The sequence below is a fragment of the Dinoponera quadriceps genome, unplaced genomic scaffold (genome assembly GCF_001313825.1).
Source record: "Dinoponera quadriceps isolate SergipeBrazil2010 unplaced genomic scaffold, ASM131382v1 scaffold113, whole genome shotgun sequence".
Lineage (NCBI taxonomy): Eukaryota > Metazoa > Arthropoda > Insecta > Hymenoptera > Formicidae > Dinoponera > Dinoponera quadriceps.
The window spans coordinates 2,054,127-2,078,212 of NW_014554899.1; the positions used below are offsets into that span (position 1 = coordinate 2,054,127).

General features: G+C 49.3%; 1 protein-coding gene across 8 annotated transcripts in view; it reads right to left on the reverse strand.

The window, feature by feature from the left end:
* Window positions 1-24,086, reverse strand: part of LOC106742561 (telomerase-binding protein EST1A) — a 102,281-nt gene that overhangs the window by 31,840 nt on the left and 46,355 nt on the right. For all 8 annotated transcript variants that reach the window (XM_014615646.1, XM_014615648.1, XM_014615643.1 and 5 more), the window contains 6 exons: window positions 16,952-17,133; window positions 14,821-14,894; window positions 8,728-8,840; window positions 4,831-4,937; window positions 4,164-4,337; window positions 3,449-3,649 (listed from right to left, as the gene is read on the reverse strand). In XM_014615646.1, coding sequence (XP_014471132.1) covers window positions 3,449-3,649; window positions 4,164-4,337; window positions 4,831-4,937; window positions 8,728-8,840; window positions 14,821-14,894; window positions 16,952-17,133 — 851 coding nt within the window. The remainder of the gene's footprint in view (window positions 1-3,448; window positions 3,650-4,163; window positions 4,338-4,830; window positions 4,938-8,727; window positions 8,841-14,820; window positions 14,895-16,951; window positions 17,134-24,086) is intronic.

Sequence of the window (24,086 nt, forward strand, 5' to 3'; positions counted from 1 at the left end):
TCCTCGCTCGTGCGAGACGTAAAAATTCGGCACTGAAAGAGGGTTATTAAATATCCGCCGTACCGAAAGAACCCGTGGTTAAGACGCATTACGATGTTATCCTGAATCCATGAGTCGTCCACGGTTCATCGACCAAGCATGACGGGCGGCCGCGCGCAAAAAGGAAATATCATCGAAGACCATGGGCGATGCAGATGAAGGATTAATTGGTTACAGTTCGCGTTGTATGTACATTCCGGCTGTCTGACGCAACACGCGCGTCTCTCAGATAATGCTATTATCACCGTACGTAGTGATTAGGCTGCAGGCCAATCCGCGCGCGCCGCTTTTTATTCGCTCCGCAAATCGTCCGTAAATCATTCTTTTTTCTCCCCCCCTACTCTTCCCTCCCATTTCTCTCTCTTTCTCTCTCCGTACGTAGAACGACGGAAGAAGAAGGGCGGCGAAATATCGTTTTAATCGACGTGACCAACGGGGGCTATACAGCTTCTTCGCGATGCAGCAGCACGCGACGAACGCCGAGCGAAATGCGAATTTGATTGTTCGGCCGACGGGCAAAAAATGGGCGCAAAAACTCGTCCCGCGTAAAGCGTAGCTGTGTGTGTTTGCGGAACACGCGATGCGCGGCCGCGTGTACTTGTTCGGCGTATACAAAAGACAGCGTAGTCGGCGAGCGAAAAATGCGCGATCCAATTGCAACGCGTTCGTGAAGAACCCCGACAAAATTCGGCGTTTCACGCGGACAGCTGGCGCGCGCGTGTTGCGAAATCAGTGCGACGGACAAAGCTGCGCAATAATTGGTTGCTTGATTAATTAAATAATTTAATCAGTTTAATTAAATTGTATAAATTAATTTAATTTAACTAATTTAACTGATTTCCTAAGTTAAATTAATGAAATCATTAATTATGTCCGTAACAGCGGTAAAAATAGCAGTCCACGCTGTGCAAACAGCGGTTTGCGCGGCTCGCTCCGCCGAATTAATGGAGGTGCAAAACGGTATCTACCTGTCGGCCTGGAAATACCAGATCGCGAAATACGGTTAAAATGCCAGAATGATCATCGTCGCTTTTAGGCGACGGCGGAATCCGGTTTGGGCTTTGCGGTCTAACCGGCTCGCGCGATATCCGCCGGTGACACGTGCGGAAATTTCGCCGGCCAATTAAGCGTTTGCTCTTTCGCTCGGGGGCCAATTTGCGCTAAGGCAATTTAAAGCTTGCGGGATGCCGAAGCGTAATTCACTCGTCGTCGAGTGGCATAATTCAGGTTCACCGTTGTCCGCGGAAAAACTGGTTCCGAGGTGTTACGCGTGCGGCGGGATTGTTCTACATTCCGCGGCGCGGGTTCATTCAAGCGTTAAAATAGGCTTACGCGCGCGCGAGTTTCCGACGCAGCGCGCAGGAGAGCCGCGCGTTATCCCGACGATGAGAGCGTCGCGTGACGAAAACGGTGGGGCCGAATGCTCGAACTTTTGCAGGAGGAAAAAAAAAGAAAACTCCTCGCTCTCTCGTGAAAACGCGCGCGACAATCGTGGAACGCGACGTTTGACGTAGGAACGAGGGAACCCTGATCGACCGCTCGATTGGTGCCAAAGGAGAAAACTCAGCCGAGTCGCGCGAAACGACGTGAAAAACGGCGCGAGGAGTTTAACGTTCGGCCCGTTATCGCGCTTCCTCGGTCGGAATTGCCGAGGAAGAAAAGTCGAATGCGAACGCAGGTCCGAGCAAAAAAGAGCGGAACGTCCGCCGCGCGGAAGAAGCACGGCCGGCGATAAAACTGCATCGGGGCTGTCGAACAAACTACCGACGCCACGATATCGCGGCTATTTATTTCGCGACGGGGTCATGCCGGACTCCCGCCGAACTTTATCCTCGAAACAATTCTACACGGCGTAGGAGGAGGAGGAAGGGAGCGGGGCGGCAGGGGGGATCTCTCTCCGCCGGGCGCGTTTCGCCTCCAGTTTCGTTTCCTGATAAAAGCGCGCCGCTCGAAAAATTCAAGAGATACGGGAGAAATTTATACCGCCTTCTCTCGGATGCCGTGGGAAAGCCCGATAAAACCCGCGGCAAGACGGGGCGAATTTCGCGGGCGGATCGCTCGCGTGAATTTTCCCGACGTCGCAGGCGTACCGCGGCCTGAGCAAACTGAGGCGAAGAGAGACGCTCCGGGGTCTTGAATTTGATAGGTTCCATGGGGAACGACGTGAGAAGATATACCGCATCCTCCCTCGCCCTTCCCCCCCACCCCTTTCTCTTTTTCTTCGCACGACCTGTTAATATATTCAAAACCGCTGCCAACCGCATTTTTTCCCTTATTATACCACGTTTCTCGTTGCATTCGCTCGGAACACGCGTACATCTGTATTCGCACGCTTACCGTTCGGATGCGAAGCTTATATGCGGGCTGAAAAAATCGAGCTGAAAAACAGGACAATCCCGCGTGTACAGGATCTTCGTATAGGCCGGCCTGCTCCGTTCTCCCCTCACCCCTACCCCTCCGTCTTCTTTCTTTTTCTTCCAGAAGAAAGATATCGCTTCGCGAGGGCCGAGAACGATAGGGGGAGAGAGAGAGAGAGAGAGTGCACGGCCGACCACATAGTATGCACAAAATCCGGCCCCAAGCTGAGGTAGGATAATAAATATGCAAAAAGGAGGAGTTTCGATGCCGTAAATAAAAACGGCGGGCTTGCGTGCTGCGAGAGTCTGCGGCGAGAGAGAATCGCGATTCGAAATAAAAGGACGGCAAAGGCGAAGGGTGGTGTGATAGGGGGTGGAGGAATGCGAAAAGAAAGAGAAGCGGTGGGAGGGCGGAGGGAAGGGGGTGGCAGGGCTCCTCTGCTTCTTTCGTGGCAGGCAACGCGTTGTAATCTCTTGATTTAGTTCGACTTAGCCCCGACGAATGTGTTTCTCGCAAGATATTCCCGTCACTTCTCTCTCTCTCTCTCTCTTCCCCTCTCGAGGCAGGAAGACAAGCCGAAGGAGAAGAAAAGCGCGAGAAACACGAGTACGGAGCGATGGTCGGATTGGTATTGCGGTTAGACACGACCGTTCGACGGCGAAATCTACGTTGGCGTCTTCATCAAGGCGTAGAAGTCGCGCGCGAAGCGAGCTAAATTTGAAAGCGGCGAAATTCCTCGTCGATTCCCTCGGCGCGCCTCGCTCGATCGCAGAGGTTGCAGGTGCGATCGAACCGGTGTTGTGTTGAAAATCGATTTCGACGCGCTGCGTCGCGATCACGGTGAATCCGGGAGTTCGAAATCACGCTTTATCGCCGTGGCGCGATAACGATCGCCGGCGGTTGACGCGATCGGGACTCTAATCCGGCATTTTCACGTAACAACGTAATAAGTAGCGGCTCATCGACGCTGTTTATCGCGTCGACGGATCGATCGATCATTCCCGCTTATATGCGCGAACAAGATCGCCGTAGGGTGTTTCGAGGGACTCACCTGCACCCGTTGTCGATGCCGATCTTGTTTCCGCTGCCGCCTCTCCAATTCTTCCTTCCTCTCGATCAGCGACCTTATCTCGACCGCCGCCACGGGAGCCGTCGTATCGTCGGGCACGCTGCACGAGGGTAATCTCCTCAGCTTGGAAATCGATTCCTCCTCCCCCTCGCTGTAACTCTCCACTAGGAGCTCCGAGTCGCTCTGGGGGTAAATTAATTCCGTCGTAGAAATTTGTTCCTGGAATAACGAGCCGTGGCGGCGACCGGATTTTACCAAAAGTCCCAAAGCGGAAGAAATCCGATCTCGTTAACCTCAACGTTCCTCTGACGCACTCGTAATTAATATTTATATCGCTTTCGGGACGGGAGTTGAATGTGCATCGCGATAATCCGAGTCATATATATTGCTGAAGGCTCGATTCCGGGGGATTAAAAAGAATTCTCGCTGTCAGGGTTGAGCGCCGTGAATCGTGATGTATCTTTATTACCAGAAATTTCTCGCGTTCGTCTCACTTCACCGTTACTTTCTACAATATCGGGATAAATTAAGGACAGCCTCGAGATAGATGGACCGCGATCGTCTCGCTCAAGCGCTCTCGGTCTCGCCGGATGCTTTCGGGAGGAGATCGGATCCGGAATCCGCGGTGCTCAGCGTGGAGCTCCGCTCCTCTACGCGCGTTTTCTCGTGGGACACGAGATTTACGACAGTTACGTACCTGTTCCGGCGGCGAACTCGGCAAACTCGTGCTCGAGGCCTCGACCACGGAGACGTATTCGCTGACGCCGGTCTCGCTCTTTTGCAGTTTCAGCACCGGTGTCTCCAAGCCGCACAAGAACACTTGACCGAAAAAGAGGATCTTGCTTATCCTCAGGCACACCTGAGCCACTTCCTGAAACGTGAAAATGTATCCGATCCATTGACATTGTGCGACATACAACGCAGATGAATGATATCCGGGCAGCGTCGATGTAGACAAATACGCGAGACCTCTGGAGATTTTCGGCCGAGACGCGAGTACGGGATTTCCTTCAGCGAGAGAAACAATAATACACGGGAAAAGTGTTGTGGAATCAATAAAATTCCCAACAGTGATTCGAGTAAATTTCTGCTCGATTCACTGGCAAATATCGTTAAAACTACTACGTTATGTATTGTTTCAGTAATTAAAGTTATCAATGACATCGTTGTTGAATCAAGCAAATTTACTCCAATAGCGTGCCGTTGGAAATTCTATTGACTTAACAACACAATTAATAGCAAAATTCTCTCCGTTTTTAATTTCAACCTTTATCAATAGTTATCGATCAAGTATTTGAATATTTCCAATAACTATCAACAAAACGTAAATCTTAACGATAGCAACTTGGAAGCTGTGCGCTCACCATGTCCACCAAAGTCTTTTCCACGTAGGAAGGATCCTGGGGATTCAGCATGAGGGGAGTGAATCCCGCCAACGTGATGTCTTCCGGCAGTTTCACGAGTTCCAATTCTGAAACAAATAGCAAGCGATATACGTCCGCTGCTATATGCCACGATGCCGATGCTCCTCGTATCAAGTTTCCCGCGCCAAATCTGCTCCCCTTCGACCGGCGTGTCGCCCTAGCCGCAGTGACCCTGAATTTACGCGAACGACACGCGGTAAGGCACATATCACGTATCGCGAAAGGAGCTCAGATGTTTATGCCGCGCGTTTAGAATCGGTAAAATGCGATCGCATTCTGACCACCCGTCGTCGCCATCCGTGCCCGGCATTAGAGTTCGATAATACGCGGCAGGTCATGTTCGCGTAGAGCCAATCCCCAAAATTCACGGCAATTTTCCGTGCACACGCCTCTCTATAGCCCAGATACGACTCGGGGGCGATCGCAAATCGTGAAAAAAATACCGTAAGTTTATGTTACAGTGACTAATAACGTGTCTCCCATCGCGCACGGCTGATTTCGGTCGGCTACGGTCGGCCGCAGTTCTGACGAGCTTGTTAATTCTAGTCAGCCGTGATCAGCGATCGCGGTTCTGCCTCGGCGATACGTGCGCGCAGCGATATTCACTATGAGTGACGCGCTTGTCGTCCAGCGCACATACTCGGTTTAGAGGTAAGTGTACCGCGAGCAAGGACGCGCCGCGAAACTGGAACGCTCGTTTCCACGCGACCGGACCCGTTGGAAGACCCAGTTCGAGACCGAACTCGCGATCGCGTCTCTGGCGCGATTTGACGAAAATAAAAAAGGACCCCTCGCGACCCCTCCGCTCGCTAGATACACGCGTGCGGCTACGTTCGCGGTCGGTCGCTTTCGTATCGGCCCGTCGCTACGGTGATAACCACCGCGTGAAATCGCGATTTCATGTTCGTTTGTTCGCATCGTGGAATCGAGAGAGACTAAAACGCGACATCACGACGTAACTGGGGGGCCGAAACAATCAGAATCCGAGGTAAAATGGACTGGCCAATAAGAACCTATTCGTGACTGTTGTAGCAATATATATCTTATCCAATCTATCTTGGCCAATCTATCTTCAGTCAATAACCGTAGGTACATAGAAAAAAGTATTAGATTTAAATAAATAATTACTCCAATACTCCTCAGCAAATTTTTACTTGGAACAAAATCAACTTGGAACAAGTAAGATGTTTCCCAAGCAAAATATTACTTGATCCGGGTAGAAATTTCGTAAAGAGTATCGGAGTAATTATTTCAATCTACCTTTCTTCACTATATAGTAACCTTGTTTAGCAATTTTTGTTAATAACCGACAGAGCCTATTTAAATTTGGTTGATATTTTTACATATCTCTTTCTCGTCTCTTTCTTTCATTTATTGTAAATCAAAGGATATTTTTCATTTAAATAAATGAATATATATATATATAAATAAGAATTGGCCCCTTCTGCGCGATATTTGCACGTGTCCCTTTGAGTTGCCGGTGATAAGAAGCGTCTTCGAACGCCTCTCTCCCGTACTTTCTCGCGTTACGCATGGTGTTATTCTTAGCGTCTCATTGTTATATTTCATTATGTGCCGATCCAAAGTCTCTCGCGCGCCGCTAATGAACGATCGACACACGCTGCGGCAAGTAGTATCTCGCACCACCATGACGCGAGGAATATAACGTAAATGATAAAATATCGCCGCGCACGAGCGTAATGGATTATCATCGAACAAGCGAATTCATTACTAGCGCGATATTAATCGCCGATGTATCGGTCATAATTATCCTCCGGACGGATATTAATTGTGATGGGTGGCTCCGCGCGAGACGGACTCGCACGGCGCGTCTTCGCGCGCGACTCCACCTTTCTTACTCGCGGTATCTATTATTATTCGGTCGGATGTATCGGCAACGAGCGCGCTACACGAGAACGCGTTCGCGAAACATGCTCGTCGAAAAATTAATAGAGAGAGAGAGAGAGAGAGAGATTTATTAGCCTTGGGTTATCTTACTTGACACAGAGAGCGAAATTAATATAATATAATATTGTATCGAACAGAAAAATAATGATACATATAAAGAGCGTTACGAAAAAGTATAAAAGGAAAATTTATGCATTAAAATTATTATATAATATATTATAATTATATATACAGAATAGGGCAATAACTTTGTCCATCTGGAATATTTTTAGAGATATGAAAATATTTTAATTACGAAAATTGTGTGGTATCAAGAGAGCGACAATATGCTAATAATAATTGTTCTTGCATGGGAACGCTTCAGAAATTCAAAGATCACTTCCATCATTTTATCAAATGGCGTGATAGACTTTTTCATCCTTAATGCAATAGCGGATGTTCAGACGATTTCAACGACTTATAGTACAAGATCATTCGGTATTAAATAATGGAGTTGTAAAACAGCGATGATGAAGAAGTGTTCGAAATGATGTCCGTTCACATCAATGCAACATCGCAATCGTCCATTTCCTGAAGCACGTACATTTCTTATCACTTCCGGATCGATTGCAGCACATGCTGCAGTAATTCACTGCGATTATAGTACAACGACACTCATTCGCTGCTTCATATTTTCTGGTGTGGTTGACTTTTCTTGGTATGCTGTGTCGTTGTACTGTAATCGCAGTGAATTACTGCAGCATGTGCTACAATCAATCCGGAAATGATAAGAAATACTTCAGGAATTCGATGATTGCAATGTTGCGTTGATGTAAACGGATATCTCTCCGAACACACTTCTTGTGACGCAAGAATCATTGTTTTGCGCTGTTATTTAATGCCGAATCATCTTGTATTATAAGTCGTTGAAATCATCTAAACATCCGCTATTGCATTAAGGATAAAAAAGTATAAAGCATGCCAATTTAAAACACGGAAGTGAAATCTCCTTGAAATCTCCAAAGGTCCTCCATCCACAAAAAAATTATTGCTAGCTATATTATGATCTTCTTCATATCGTACAACTTTCGTAATTAAAATATTTTCATATCTCTCAAAATAGCGGATATATTCCAGGTGGACAAAATTATTGGTCCTATATATAGAGAGAGAAAGAGAGAGAGAGAGAGAGAAAGAGATATTTTCATCGTCGACTCGTCGTCGTCTTCGTTGTCGAGTTGTCTTCGCGAGGGCCGCACGTGAATGAGCTTCGGGGCAATGCAATTTGTGTATTCATAACATGCGCGCGACGAGAATACAGTGGAAGACGCGCGATGTGGCTCGCGCGCACGTTGAAAGACCATTGGCCACTCGCTAGTAAACGGCCGCAGAGAATGGCACTGCAGTGGTCATGTCGAACGTATTCACCGTTACGCAACCGTCGCGCCAGCTACCTACGGGTCAACAGACCGGGCACCGACTTCCCCGTCCGAGGAACGCGGCTTTTTCGATTAAGCCTGGTCCAGGTCCGTCCGTGAGATTCGCACGAGACGTGATCGAGAGAGACGTACGATTGCCACTTCTCTCCTCCGCGTTTTTTACACGCTCAACTCGAAAATCCATTGTGTTCTGCGAATTTTCGTCCGGTAGAGCCATTGTCGCCGATATCGCCGAATTCCGGGTCGCGGATTTACACAGAGAACGCAGATGCAAGGATCAAGCGGATCCAATTCGGAACGGACGCGAGAAAGATCGAATTTACGCCGGCGATTCGCGGCAACCCGGGGTCTCTCCCCGTTAATTCGCCGTTTTCGCGCGAACCTCGCAATTTTCGACTCGTCTTTCGCGCGTTCCGCTTTAGGTAAAATAATAATCGACGAACGACGGCGTCACGGAAGTCGTTCGTCGCGCACAAAAGACAGCGGGGACCATTAGCTGACATTTCCTTACCTTCTTCGCGACCCTCGGCTTCCTTGGCTTGAATCAAGGTTGTCCCGGTGTAATTTAATTTCTCAAGAAGGTTCACCATCGTTGCCAGTCTGCTCCACACGTCTCCGGGCGGTCTGTAACAAAGCGGGGGATCGAATGAAGCATATTCACGAAATATCCGTCGAGAATCCGGAAGAATCTCGCCCGCGACAAAAATCCCTCGTGATTCAACGAAACTCTTAAAAAGGAACGGATCATTCTTCTAATGCGCAGTTCGAAAGTAGCCGAAGAAGGGCCCCGGAGGTATCAAGGTCGGAAGACAGGTCCGTCCCGCGCGATCAGATCGGCCTCACCTCGAGGACTGACTCATCGAACGTGATTTGTGATTTCGCGACGCACCGATTCGATACTAGTCCTTAATTATGCCGAGTATGTTTTTTACTAGATCGTTTAACACACCGCGCATTATTTGAAGCCACGCCTCACGATCGACAGAGGCCTTCTTGCACCTCCGGCGAGGCCCGAAAGTAATTCCCAGCGTCGCGAAGATCCCTCATTGTCGATCGTAAAGACGACGGCGACGTGAATACTCGAAAAAGAGAAAAATATGTATACATAGATTGACGGCTGTGTGAGCACAGCAACTTGATCAAATATTTATTTATGAAAAAAGGAACGCGGCAGCGGGTAATTCGCCTCCCCGACTACTGGCTTCGCGAACGCCTGACATGAGGCAAGTGTTTTGAACTCCGCGGCGATCTCAGTCACGCGACGAATCTCTCGCCACAAGGTGCAATTAGCCCCGTTCTACCGAGGGGGGATCGAGATTTCCAACGAAATCCTGTTTACCGAAAATACTGTTTCGCCGCACGAAAGTGCGTTTACCGGTGGCTACGGTGGACTAACTCGCTCGCGGTTTCCGTGCCGAGCGGCGACGTGCGAAACGTGCCTCGCGCTCCGTCTTCGGATTTTCGCACGCCTTCTTCGCGTGCGGGAGCGCGCGCGAGATTTCGTATTTACGACGAGACGTATAAACGCGCGAGAGAGGTGCGAGAGAGTAGGTGCGATTGAAAAACGGACGGCTGATAAAATTTATATCCGACCATTTGTGGCGCGAAGACGAAGAGTGCGCGCGTCTCCCGCGCGCTCGAGCGCGAAAGAGGGAGAGGGGGAGGGGGACGAGCGCGCGGGCCCTCGCGCGAATATGATATATCCCCGTGCGACTATTTATTACCAATGTCGAGAATTACATATTGGAAATTATTGCGGCGAGCCCGCGTAATGCGCCGCGCCGGTGGATAATAATAATAGATCACGGATTTATACATTTAATGTACTTCGTATACGGCTCGTTCCGACGACGTTATTAATGATCTACCCGCGGCGGGGCATACGTTTCCATTCACCACTTCCGTATTACTGTAAAGCTAAAGTCGCCCGCTCAATTATTAATTCTTAACGCGACGAATGCCGCGTTCTAAAACCGTGCCTGGGAGCGAGGAACTGCGCCCTTTTGTTCCCAACGTTCCCGATCGCGGACGCTGCTTCTCCTCGTTGAAAATGTGCGCAAAATGATTTCGATGTATTATTACTACACGGATTTCGATACGAAGCGTTGTTAGGCGAGCTACGCAAACCCTCGCCATACGAAACTTTTCCTGATTTTTTTCGAAGGCGAACCACAACTGTGCGATTCTGTAAAACGTTTTCTAGCGCGGAGAGAAAAGGGTTACTTTGGGGCTAAGTAAACCTTCGGGTTTCGTAACACTGTCAATCATCGAGACAAAAAAAAGTAAGATGATTGCTTCTTGGCAGAAAAGGTGATCTCTCAGATATCAAAATAGTAACCAAAATTGACATTATTTGTTAAATTCTGAGACTAAGGCCATTTACGTAACACTTAATCTTATTTTGCCAGGATTATTTTTGGATAACTTAACATATAGCGAGTTCTTTTCATAATACGGTTTATAATCATAATATAATCGCGGTTTGAAAGTTCATGATAAAAAGAAAACCAATGATATGAATGATATAAGTACATTTTTAGAGCAATTTTATTAAGAGAGACGGCAAAAATATATATAGAACGATCATGTTTTATAAATTTAACGACAGCTTAATAGCTCAAGAAAAAGTGACTGGAAAATGTGATCCGCTTTGGACGATTGTGAATTTTTTAATGACTTGTCAAAAAAAGGTGACTGCGATGGCAGCGCTGGATTTAGTATACGTGATGGACTTGAATTTGTTTAATGTAAACGACATAATTTAATATCGAAATCATTTTATTCGAATGAAAATGCTGTTTCACTAAACATGTCGTTTGTTAGAAAAATAATATTATTTAAAGAAAATATTTAATTTTCATAAAAAAAAATTACTTCATTATATATTAAACATTGTTCCACTGAAACAAAAAAGTTCCCTTCTAATAGTTTACTAACATAGATTATTTCTTTCAATTAATTTATTGCTTGTGACAACCATTGCAATATTCGGATGAAAATACAAAAGAAATACGTTATTTAACGTAAAGATATTTATTGTCCGAGAAAAACCGAACAATCCTGCGTGTTGAATCAAACGTTCACTTGCTCCATTCCAAAAGTACAAAAATTTATTTCAATTAAAGAAACTTTATTAAATCCAAAGAAATCTTCTCAGTGTACCGAAAACATTCGTATAGTTTCCTCACAAAATCCAAGTTCCACGATCAATCTTCCGTGACGCGTTATGCAAAGATCCGAAAGCCTCTATTCGCTTCAGCGCGTGTCACATCGGGACTTTAACGATGGAGGATACGACCCCGATGACGATGCGCGAGAGAGGCTTGGCGTGAGGATCACGAAGGGACTTAACCGATCGCTTAATTTCGCTGCGAGGAAAAGTGCGCGCGCCACTCGCGGTTTCCGGCGCGATTAATCGACTGGCGTCGTTAAAGGTCATCGGTTAATCGCGCCTGCCACGAGACTCGCGTCGCGAAGTCCGCGTAGAATTGCGCGTTCGTGCCGTTCCAACGCGGCGATCAAGATCGAGGAGAGGATCGGCGGCGGCGGTCGTCCCGCGCTGCCGTGGCAAGCGTCCTTGCCAAGGAAACGCTTGACTCACGTAATTGTTAATCGCTAACGAGCAACAATAATTAACCTATCCAGCCGGATAGTGGCCGTTGGTTACGCAAAGAAGCACCGGAGAAACGACGTTGCGAGGAAGAGAGAAAGAGAGAGAGAGAGAGAGAGAGAGAAAAGGGTAGAGAAAAGGAGAAGCTAAGAAGGAGAGGGAGCCTTGAGGCTCGTTTAATGGACGGTAGATTGCATCAGTCGGACAAGCGTGACTCTCGCGCTCTTTTCTCTCGCTCTTATTCTTCTTTTATTTTATCTCATTAGCGAAACTCGCGCCGAAGCGGCGGCGGCGACGACGACGACGACGAAGCGCCGTCGATAAGATGAACGGCTCGAGCTCGCGCGTTTTCTCTCCTTCTCCGCCCTTCTCGTCCTCTCTACGAGCGCGCCTCGTATTCGCGCCGGCCCAAAAGTATTCGCTCACGCTCGCGGATGATCAATTCGAGACGCGCCGTGCGCGCGCGATCCTTTGTGAAACGCTGGCCCTCGGGCCCTCGAGCGCGCCACAGGGTGTCGGGGTTTCCCCGCTTCTCGTAGCGCGCTTTCGGGCCCCTTATTTAGCGGCGTGAGTCAGCGCGAGGCGCGCCGGAATTCGGCGACCGAACCGCTCGCGAAACGAACGAGGTGCTCGACTCGAAATCCATTATCTCGCGCGGGTTCGGCGAGTGGAAAATCATCGGGTCAAATTGAATCGATCTCTCGCGGCAAATCTCGCGTGCGTTCACGCCATCGACCTCTCTCTCTCTCTCTCTCTCTCTCTCGTCTCTTTTTCGAAAATTCGTCGGCCGAAATCGCGGCGGCGCGATCCTCCCCGCGAGTATTATCAACCGGAGACGACACGGAACGTTACAATCACGAACACGTGTCGCGCCACGGGAACGTCGTCGTCCGGCCGCCGCGGGTGTCGCGACGTCTTTACCTGCGAGTTTCTCACAGCGCGCGCGAGACGAAATTAATAGTCCGATACCAACAGCCATAATTCAAAACACCTCAAGTGTCAACCTGAATTAATAGTCGCTCCGCGCAGCTGCGACGGGGCCGAATGCGGCGCGAGTTGGCGAAAAGCCACCCTACAAATCTCCCTCCTCTCTCTTTCTCCGTCTATCTATCTATCTCTTCTTCGCCTTCTCTCTCTCTCTCTCTCTCTCTCTCTCTCTCTCTATCCCTTACTCTCTCTCCCTCTTTTTCTCTCTTTTTTTGCCGACGTTCTTCGGAGGATTAATCCGTTTGACAAAAGCAAGATGTAGACCATACCGCGAAACTCGCGCTCACCCCCTTGAAATTAGAACCGATGCGGTAATAATTAAAGGGGGGACAGTAACTTATGCATTCGCGACGCTCGAGAGAAGCGTGTAGAAATAGTGCCGCGGGAACCTGCACGAGTCGCGCGACTCGAGAGATCGAGCCTCGATACGATGCAGCGGTTGACCGTGACCTACGCCACGCTCACTTCCATCACGTCCCCCCGTGAGATATCGGCTCTCGTAGAACACGAGCGCGGAGGAGACGGCGAGAGAGTGGCCGAGAAAGAGAGAACAACGGCGACATCCGCACGACGAATCGAAGTCCTGAAAAGAGCAGCCACGCTACTGCCGATCGCTCTGTAATCTCGATTCGTGAGGCTCCTATGCCGAAAGCGTGGGGTCCTTGGTGAATCTTAGACAAGCCTGATCGCGGAGCAACCGGTCTTTTCGGAAAGGGAAAGTCTCGGTTTCGAAGAAGCGCGTTCCACTTCCGAGTTGATCGCGAGAGATGGAAATCTCTCGGCTCGGTAAGTCGCTTTGAAGGTGCTCGAGGGTGGAAACTTCCGAAAAGCCGGAGTGCCTAAGGTCTTCGCGTGACCCTGACTATAATTTATTTCGATACGATACTCTCTCGTCAAGTACGAGCAGGTCCCGACACGATCGGTAGCACTTCGCGCGCTGATGATCCCCCGCTTCGAGCATGTTAGGTTCCACCAAGGTCAGGCGTCAGTATGTGCTAAGTGCTTCGCGTTCGTGCGCGACCTAGGAAGAGTTAGAACCCCGAGGCCGAGGAGAGACGATCGAATAGCTATTATTCTTGAATTAATATCGTCCTTCGCGGTCCTTCCCTCCCGAAACGTGAAAAGATCATTACATTCGGAAGTGATTAATTTCGATCTCCGCAATATTATTCGTGGGCTCCGAAATCACGAGGTAATAATTAACCTCCGGACTGCCGCAACCTTCGAGCCACCTTTTATTCGTACCCAAGTTCGAACGTTTATAAGAAAAAAAAAAAAAAAAAAAAANATGAAAAACTGAAATTACATCTCTCACACGATTACAATCATTGCGTGATAAATGATTAATTGCCGCGCGCAGATTATTGATAATTACTGGTTACCGCGTGCTGCAATAAACATCGAATAAACACAAGCCGTTGATTGTGAGTCGAAATGACGATTACGAATAAACAGATGCCAACGCTCCCGAATAACGAGCGATTTTTTAGTGATCTGTTATTTACGACTTCGCATACCTTGATGAGGCCGAGGTATCATCGCGCGCGGGCTTTAATGAAGGCGGCCGCGCGCGCATTTTTACGCACAGCGTAAATTCCCGACTATCATAAATATCGTAGCTGGGCTGGAAAGCCGATGGTCCGCGATTCAGGCAGGCCGCAGACCGCAGGATCAGAAAGTTCGAGATATATCGGGCATTCTTGCTACGTCGGCCGCGAGTCTGATACATCGGCGACCGAGCGCGCGACGTTCATTTTCACAGGTAATTCTAACCCTAACAGCGCCAGGGGCTTTGCGACGCGCGGTTAACGCGCGCGCGCAACAAAGTTGTAATTAATCCGAGGCCGAACAGCCTCCGTACGTAATTCGAGCGCGGAACTTATTCGTACGTCGCAAAACACAGTAAAGAGATTATGCGCCGCGCCGAGGGGCGCGGAATTACCACGGAGCTGGCGTATACGTACGTCGCACTAATTTTCCTTTATTTATCGAGTTTGCCAAACTTACCCGACTCTGTAATCCGTGCAAGACGGCGGCGGGTTCCAGACCGTGCTATGACAGAGCATCCAGTCGCACCAGATCTAAAGAACAGAAACACGGAGGAACAAACGTGAGAATATAAAATAAAACAACAACAACGACGACTGGGCGTCAAAATACGAAGTCGCTCGCGTCGTACTTTTTGGAAAAGGGTGTTTCCCGGCGGGAAACACGCGCCAAGAACGGTAACGGAGCTGTGAGTGTTGTCTGCAGGAGGAAGATTTGGACGACGCACAAAGGTAGAAGTTTCGGACGACTAAAGTTTTGAGTGAAAAACACTGGTATCTGCCTCGGAATACACGGAAGTGTTATTTGGAGTAAAATACCCTTTTCCGGATTTTTAAATCTCCCACTCTCACAGAGCCTTATCAAGTCCTCAACTGTCGGAGGGTGCGCGAAAGTACTTCGCTATTTATAGACACTCTCTCGCGAGGCACTTTTTTCATCGAGCACGTCCATCCATCCTCATAAAGTGAAACGTATTCCAGCGGCCTTGTATCGCGTCTATTTTATCGGTAATATTAATGGTCTCACCTCGGTCGTAAGCGCGAGTCCACCTATTATTCCTTGTATCACCTCGCATTCCGATAGTAATCATTGTTCCTTTTTTTCCATCCATACACCTTTTTCTCTCATCTCGAGAGCCGGGACTATTTAATGTAACTACGCTGAACCCCGGACGAGACGCTCGAACGAAACGCAATAAGATCGAACAGCCGTCCGGCGACGACTGCTTTTTCACCGTCGAAACGTACTTTTATGTTACGTGACGAGCGAGCTAGACGAGTCAAATTCGCGTCGCATTCGCACACTCTAAACGTCATTCCCAATCATCCCACCCTGACTGTTCGTTCCCCTGTTGAAAATTTGCAGATGGGTCCTCACGGAAATCCAAAGGAACTCTCGCGAGTCCATATAAGATATTGGAAATCCACATGGATTGTTACTTACACTGAAAGAGAGATTTGATAACAAGTACTGAAACTTGATGGATATTTGCCAAGCAAATATTTCATTACAGTAACGAAATAATTTAGTTCCACACACTAAATATACAATAAACACAGAACTGCAATATTGTATATATAATATATGGGAACTAAATTATTTGATTGCATTAATCAAATATTTTGTCGGTAAATATTCATCAGATTTTAACACTTATTACCAAATCCTTCTTTCGATGTAGAACTTGAATATTTAAAGCAAATCCCCAGGAGCAGCCATGGAATTCCCATATGGATCCTCGTCTGGTTCTTTTTTTTAACAAGATTTAGCCATCCGATCAGCTTAAATGTAATTACATCGCGACTATCGTACCGTTTTTCAATCGTCTTCCTCGGGGTCCAGTTTCCGAGCCAGAAAAATCACCGAAGCCGTCGAGATTACCGACGTTCGATCGCGAAACGACGTTTAATCGATGAAGCGGCCGTGCGTGTGCACGGCTTACGTGCGATAGGAGCATTAATCGCGAACGTCGAGTTGCATAATAAGTCGAGACACACGAACGGGCCGGGTTCTGGGCCTGACACCGGCCACCGGCAGACCTTGCGTGGGTGCGAAACTCTCGCGGCGCTCCATAAATTCTCAGCCGGTTAGAGACACGTTCGAGAGCGCAGGGCGGCGACCACGGCGACAGCGAGGATCGCCGAGGAGGATCGGGTTCGCGAGAGGAGAACCTGGCGCCTTCCAGGTTGGCTCCAGGTGCAAACACGAGACTATCTGGACCAGTGACGGCCAGCAACAACCAGCGATCGGTTATTCCGATTTAACAACGGAAGCGGATGGAAACGTTCAAATACGGACAAGACTTTTTCTTCAGCGATCTTTCTCTCCGCACGTTAATCGTTTATCGAAGAACTCTCGAATTACCGGAATATTTATCCGCGGGCTGCAGAAGCGAAGTGAAGAGGTTGATCGTCACTGTTCCGGATCTAATTATCTCGTAATAGCGAGCCACGAACGATGGATGTAATCGAGTGAACGTTTCGACTCGGAAATTGACTTACGGGCCGACTCGCGTCGTGAAACGTAATTAAGACTTCGCTCCGCCGCGATACGTATTGACCCGTGATGATGGGGGAAAGAGGGAAAGTACCTTAATAGCCGGTAGAAGCACTTGCAGATCCTCGCCGACTACCAGCCTCGGTTCCTTCCCGCTGTCTAGCTGAGCCTTCAGCAGGGATACCCCGCGTTCCAAGATCAGGCTGAACATCTGCAGCGACACCACGAGCGCTCGTTCTTGCACCTCCGATCTGTATCCCTGTTCCATCTGGGAGTCTGAAATAAAAAAAAATAGCAATGTTTACACGTGTTGAAACTGGCGCAAAAATTCGCGAAAAATACAATCATTTTTTAATTAAACGATATATATCATTGTGCGCGATGAGAAAGTTTTACGATCGCGAGGTAAAATTGGATTTCCGTGAGAATCCACTTGGAAATTTTCAACAGGGTCTCCAGACGCTTGATAAGAATTCACTTTTCGGGGAAGATCGTAGGAGAAAAGTTCCACGGAAAGTCCACTCGGAAACAGCATCACTTCATGCGAGGATATTATCGACGGAAGTTGTCCATCGCGGAACATCATTCCGATTGATTACGAACGACTCTCGTGGAGAGAGGAGGAAGGAGAGCTGGAATAGCGAGGGTGAATCTATGCGCGGCAATATCTGGATGGCAAATTGGTGATGATTGTTGCGTCTGGGAAACGCGTAAGCTAATGCCGGTAGCGATCACGTTTCGATGATGATGATGATGATGATGATGATGCTGATGATGATGATGATGCTGATGGCCGATCTGCGCACCGGTGCAATCTATTCAAACGTCGCGACCGGATTCGCCATTGGCCGCTCTCTTCGGGGCTGTCATTACGCGTCGTATCGAAGCTACGTGACGGGACGAGCTCCCGACAGTTCCGAAGGAGCGAAGGTCACGGCACGACCTTCCGTTACCTCTTCCTCCACCAGCACCAGCAGCAACACCGAATCATTTCCAGAACGTTTCCCGGGGAGGAAGTTCTCCTCCCTCCGAGAATCCAACGGTGATACAGTGAATCCGTCCTCCCCTCCCTCCTCCCTCTTCCTCCCCCCTGCGAGAGACGATGGAGGAAACGATACTTCCGAAAGGATCCGGCTACCGCCCGCGAACTGAGTTTAATTTGCAGTAACGGAAGGCGCCCGAATATCGTTCTCTGTAATTCCGACTCTTGGCGAGAGAGCGAGGAGATAAACTTCATCCACTTCGGCTATACTTACTTACTCCCGGAGCGGTAAAAGCCCCACTCCGCTCCGTCGGAATTATTCCAGTTCTCCGAGCGCGCGCGGTATTCGCGCGCGAAAATTTCGCGGATTTTACTCGGCGCGCGATTACGGAATTTAAGAGTGTTAAAGGCGGAGTTACGCTATGCGCTTTAAAAATTAAAACGTGGTACTGAGCTCTCTCGTTCTCTTCGCTCGGTTCTCGCGGTAAATGCCGGCAAAGACTCGGAGAGAGAGAGAGAGAGAGAGAGAGAGAGAGAGGAGATCGCGACGAAACGCGGGGAAGCATGGGGCGGAAGCGGCGGCAGACGCGACTCTTTCGCGACTTATCTCTAGTTAATCTCTATTCGCGATAATCGACACACCGCCGCATTTTAACGTCGCTCTCCGCCGTTCCGACGACGACGACGACGCGAAACCGAGAGCCGGTGGTCCGGCCGTTTTACGATGGCGACACTGCGCGGTGTCTTTCATCCCGAATACCAGAACATACCGCCCGGAACCTACCAAGTGAATACTACGAGTATCCGCGGAGTAGTATCGCTCCTCCACGACTCGCGCCGCTAGCTCGGCGCGTCTTATTAGCGGGCTATAGCGAAGCTAATTAGATGAGCGTCGCTAACGATGGTGTAATGGGCCCACGCAAGAACACCATTTATCGGAACTACCGACGTTTATCGTGAAAAATGGGTAGCACAGGTCAATATGAATTCCCCCTGCACTGCTCGGTGTTTATTGAGAAAAAGAAAGAGAAAGATAGATAGATAGATAGATAGATAAATAGAGAGAGAGAGAGAGAGAGAGAGAGGAGAAGCTATAGCACTCCATAAAGAAGCCATAAACCAGCAAATAACACGCCGGAAATAAAACACGAGGAGCGTAACTGGATAAGAGCGACGCGATGAAACCGAGCCCATTGAGATCCGCGCGAGTGGATTAAGGGACTCTGAGGAAGGCGGGAAAAATCCGCCACACGTACGCGCGTCAAAGGGCGAGATGAGCAGAACGAAAGTAAAAAGTGAGCGCGCGAAAATTGCAACAGCGGCATTATTCGCAGCCCTCGGTGCTCATCGCTCGCTCGTCCCTCTTGCGGTCCCTCTCGATCAGCGCGGACGTGGGGCGGCATCTCCAAAGGCGGTGCGCGTCCGCGCGAGCGCTGAACGCGCGAGTAAGGGGTGCGATTTTTCGCGACGTGAATTAATACTCCGCAGAATAGAAGGATAACACAAATCTAACAAGCGATAGAGGGGTAGGAGAGGACGGTGGAGGGAGAGGGGGAGGAGCAGTGCACCGCTCCACGTCCGTGCCATCCTCCATCAAGCGCGTCGTGCATACGCACGAGAGCCATTCGAAAGGTGGAAGGTGGACTCTGGCAGTTTAATTTATCGCGGACAAGGATAATAATTAGCGTTTAACCGCGAGGTCGGCCCGAGAAAGCCCGTGTGGTCTTCATCGGGGGGTTGGGAGTGTAAAGGGTAATTAGTTAGAGAAGATTTATACAGGGAGGCCCTAACTAATTGCCACCGCGATCATTAGCGAAACTCAGGCGTATCGCGCGCGCCGTCGACTTCCCCGATTTCCTGTCTTTCGCGCGATCTAACTGCGATCGTTAACCCGCGCGAGTTAGTCGCACTACGAACGCTGTCAAGAAGCTGTTCTTCTCCTCCCCCTCCCTCCACAACCTCTCTCGCGCCACCATCTATCGGTAGTCTAATGGTCAAACTGTATATTTTCGTCGCGATCGCCTCCACCGTCGAGATAGCGATCGCGCGCGACGCGACTTCTCACCCGAAATTTGCGTAAATTAAACGTGGTAACTCGACACGCGCGCGCGAAACGTCGTCGCGAGGCCAACGAACTCCTACCTGGGCGAAGCCTATCTCGTCGCCCCGTTGCCGCTCCCTCTTATCGAGATCCTTAACTAACGAAGTAAACGCGACAGCGAGATCCCGCGAGAAGCGCGCTCTTAATGAAGTCGGTGGGTAAGCCCGGCCTTCCTGTTTCCCGGACCAATATTAACGCGATTACGCCGCGAAAACGGACGGAATCGAGTTTAGCGAGCTACGCGGCTAATTCGATTAGTAACGATTCTAGCGGACGGCACGCCTCCGACACGCTGGATACACACCGGGCGAGAGATATCGCGCGTTCCCCCTGTGATATTTTTCACCGGTTTCACGGAGGAGGGGGACGAAAATCTTATCAAAACTGATCTCTCCGAGCTCGTCTGGGATCAATTCGACTTAATATTCGAGAAACGAACTCGCGAAGTCGACGCGAAGTTTGCCCCTCGCTCTTTCCCACACTTCGCTTTCCCCCCACCTGCCTCCTCGAACCGTACCTTTTTAAGGTCTCGACGGAGCGTATTTTGGCGCACACAAAAATACGTCGGTATCACGAGGAGCTGAGAGACTTCAGGCACGTCGAACCGTAAAACATTACGCGCCATTATATCCCGGGGGCATTCTTCTTCCTCGAGAATTAACCGACGCGATCCATATTCATTCCGGGCGTCCGGGAACAATCGTTGTTTTTCTTCCCACCGGTTTCGACGGTCATTCGAGTTGTTAAACGGTTAACGGTAAGAACGCGGCGATGAGCGATCGCACGCCCCGCCGCGGCAATATCGATGGCGATACCGTTGTCTTCTGACGGGGCAGCGCGCTTCTTTCGCGAGCCCCCCCCCCCCCCCCCCCNGATAAATCCACGTCGGCGGTGCACGCCACGGAGAGAACACTCGTTAATTCGGTTACTACCCCATTCCCTGCGCTAACGACTGCTGGAATATGAAAAGGCTATTGTCTAAGGATAATCACGTCTTAATGGGCCACGGCGGAGAGCGCGTTATGTATCGTTAAATGTAGCTACAATGCGTAGCAACGGGCCAGGACGCAGCGCTGAGAGACGGGGAGAGGGAGGAGGAGGAGGAAAGAAAGAGGAGCGTAGGATGATTTTAATGGTCGCGAAATATCTCGACCGCCGGCCGGTGCGTTTCGCGTATCTTTATTCAGCGCGGCGGGACGCGCAGCAGCCGCCGTGCGCTCGTTTTGCGGTTTAACGTTTCAATCCGCGCTACCGCGTTTTACTCGCATTTATCGCGCGTTATACCCGCCGAGTCGTTAACGGCTATTATAGAGATATTACGCGGGTAAAGATAGCGTGCAACCTCTAACGTCGTTGCAACCTCCGTGCGCGCGCGCGCGCGCGCGCGAGACGTTGTATCGGCTCGGTAGAACATGTTTTTCGCGAGTATCGCGCTCCCGCTCGATAAGAACGGCGACGTTAACGGAGTCCTGAAATAGGCGCACCGCCGATGCCTATCTGCGCCGATCGGCTCTCCCGGCTTCTATCTAATAGAATATTCCGCGCGTTACTGCTCTCTCTCTCTCTCTCTCTCTCCCTCTCTCGAAAATCACGGTGACTCCTCCGTTTATATTTAACTCGCAGCATACGTCTTCCTTTCTTTTACGAAGAACGACGCAACTTGCATTATGTTGTTTTGTCGCGCATACCTGACACAGAGGAAGATATTTCTTTGGATTTAATGATATTTCTTTAATGGAAACAAATTTGTCTTTTACAATAGAGTAGATAAACGAATATTTGATTGGACAAACAGGATTGTTTGTTCCTTCAAACGATAAATATCTTCGCGTCAAACAACGTATTTCTTTCGTATTTTCACTCAAACATTACAATGATTGTTATGAGCAATAAATCGCTGAAAACAAGTAACGCTATGTTAGAACAATATTAAGCCTTGAATTAAGCATTATGGGTCAGATAGACACGGTGAATCATGTTTGAAGAACTATAGCGAAGAGAAATGCGTGATCTGTGAGTTCTACCCACTCTCGAAAAATCATTAAAGAGTCGCTCTGTCCGTTAGACATGGTGCGGATCTGATAAGCCGATTAATTAATGTTGTAGGAGTATAATTTGACGCTATAAATAAAGTGTTTTTTTGCTGAAAATTTATGTGTGAACATGAGTAAGCATTGTGATTACGCGTGTTTTTTTTTAATAATAAATAATATTATATTAAGGTCAGATGGCAGGTAACCTTTGCGAACGGTCTTACAAAGCGTGATTCTAAATAATACTGTTTTTTTCTATCAAATAACACGGTTTACGCTGGTGAAACATTTCCATTCAAACAATATGATATTTGATATTAAATTACGTGGTTTTTACTAAAGAAATTTAAGTTGAACACGTATACTAATGTGACGTATCGAGAGATACGTCATCGCTTAAAATACAGAGAAAAAGGAGAAAATCGGGAAAAAACGCACACGGTGAAAATTCGTCTCGACGACAGTCCTCGGCGGCCGGCGCCGTTTTCGTCCGAGGCCGAAAACATCGTGCCGGGGGATAAAAGATACAACGTTGCGCAATGAATTCAGCAGCGACGACCCGTGGTAAATGCCTTCGGTACGACCGCGGACCGCCCGGAGGTAAAGACGATGAGCTACGAGCGTGCCCGTAGATAATCGGGCATAGGTGAATTCTCGCCGTCGACCTTCGCGCGCGCCGTTTACATCGCGCTAATCACGCCACTAGATTAATGGGTTCTCCTCATTAGGCCGCCCCGGCGTAATCGTCATTTTATTAGTCATTTTATCGGTGCACCGGCACGACGGCGCGTGCATTTTCCAGCAGTAATATCCGATTCGTGTCGCATTACCATACTATTAACATAGTGCGTGCCCCGCGGCGACGGTTCAACGACTCCGATCTTTTTCAGGGCCCGCCGTTGCATTATTCGTACGCATTAATCTCCGATTTAGTCCAGTTTCCGTTAATCCCACGAGCGCGTTCCCGCCGCGCTCGAAAAAGCCCCCGCTCGTGCGCTGTATAATAGCGCGTAGCTATTTATTTCTCCGCTCCTCCTTCCGATTCACTTCGCGAAGCGAAGCAGACCCTCGCAATTTCCTAACAAGGGACCACTCCCCGGGCCCTCTTTCTTATTTAGCATAAATCACACACGGGGCACCTCCCCCTCGCAGGGGATAGACCCACGAAGCGAGTCTAATTTCGTCGGATGAAGATCGGCGGGATAACGAGTTAGAGCTGCGGTGAACTACAACGTGAAATTCCGCCGCAAAATTTAACGACGACCGACGACGCAAACGTTTCTCATCTCGAGCCGAGACGGCAGCAAAGAGCTACCACCAGCGAGCAAGGAGGCACCGGCAGGCGCCTGGCGCCAAGAACACGTTGAAGGAGGAGGAGGCTATGTGTCGTCGCCGTCTTCAGTGTGAACGAACTGTAAGACCCCGATCGTACACGCACCGTGCCGCCCGGCATAGCCCGAAGAGCGGAGATACGCGACGTCCTTGGCCATTTTTCAGTCGATAAGCGAAACGTTCGGCTCGCAGGGACGATACGTAGATTAGGCGGGCAGCAGGGGGAGGCAGGAAGGGCTCGTTTCGCCGTACGTAAGCCTGTTAAGATATCGTAAACTGGTTTGCTTGCTCTCGTCGGTTTGCGCCTTACTGCGCGCGCACGCCAAGCGATCTCGCCGCGAACGGGAGATTTAATAAAACGGCGCCGAGCGACGCAGAGCTAGGCCGGCCGTTCGATTACGATGTCCATATTCCCGCGCAACCCCTTCTTTCTTTCTTTTCCTTTCCTTCTGTTCTTCCTTCTTTCCTTCCTTCCCTCCTCTCTCTCTCTTTCTCTCTCGTCCGTGCGTTCCACGCGCGCCCGCCACCGAACCAGGTGGCGGTGAGATAAATTTCGCAAGAAACGGCCGCTCCGTGTCGATGACCCGATCGCACGATCGTCGCTCGACACTGAGAATGGAAAGGAGGCGGAAGATCTCGCGCCGAAACCTCGCGAAACGTCACGATTACGGCACCGTCTCCGCGTCTCCTTGATTCGCTCGCGCTCTCCGCGAAAGCCTATCCTGCCGTCATGGAGCACGCTCGGCTGGCGTTTTCTGCGCGGAAGAAGTTTCGGAAAAAT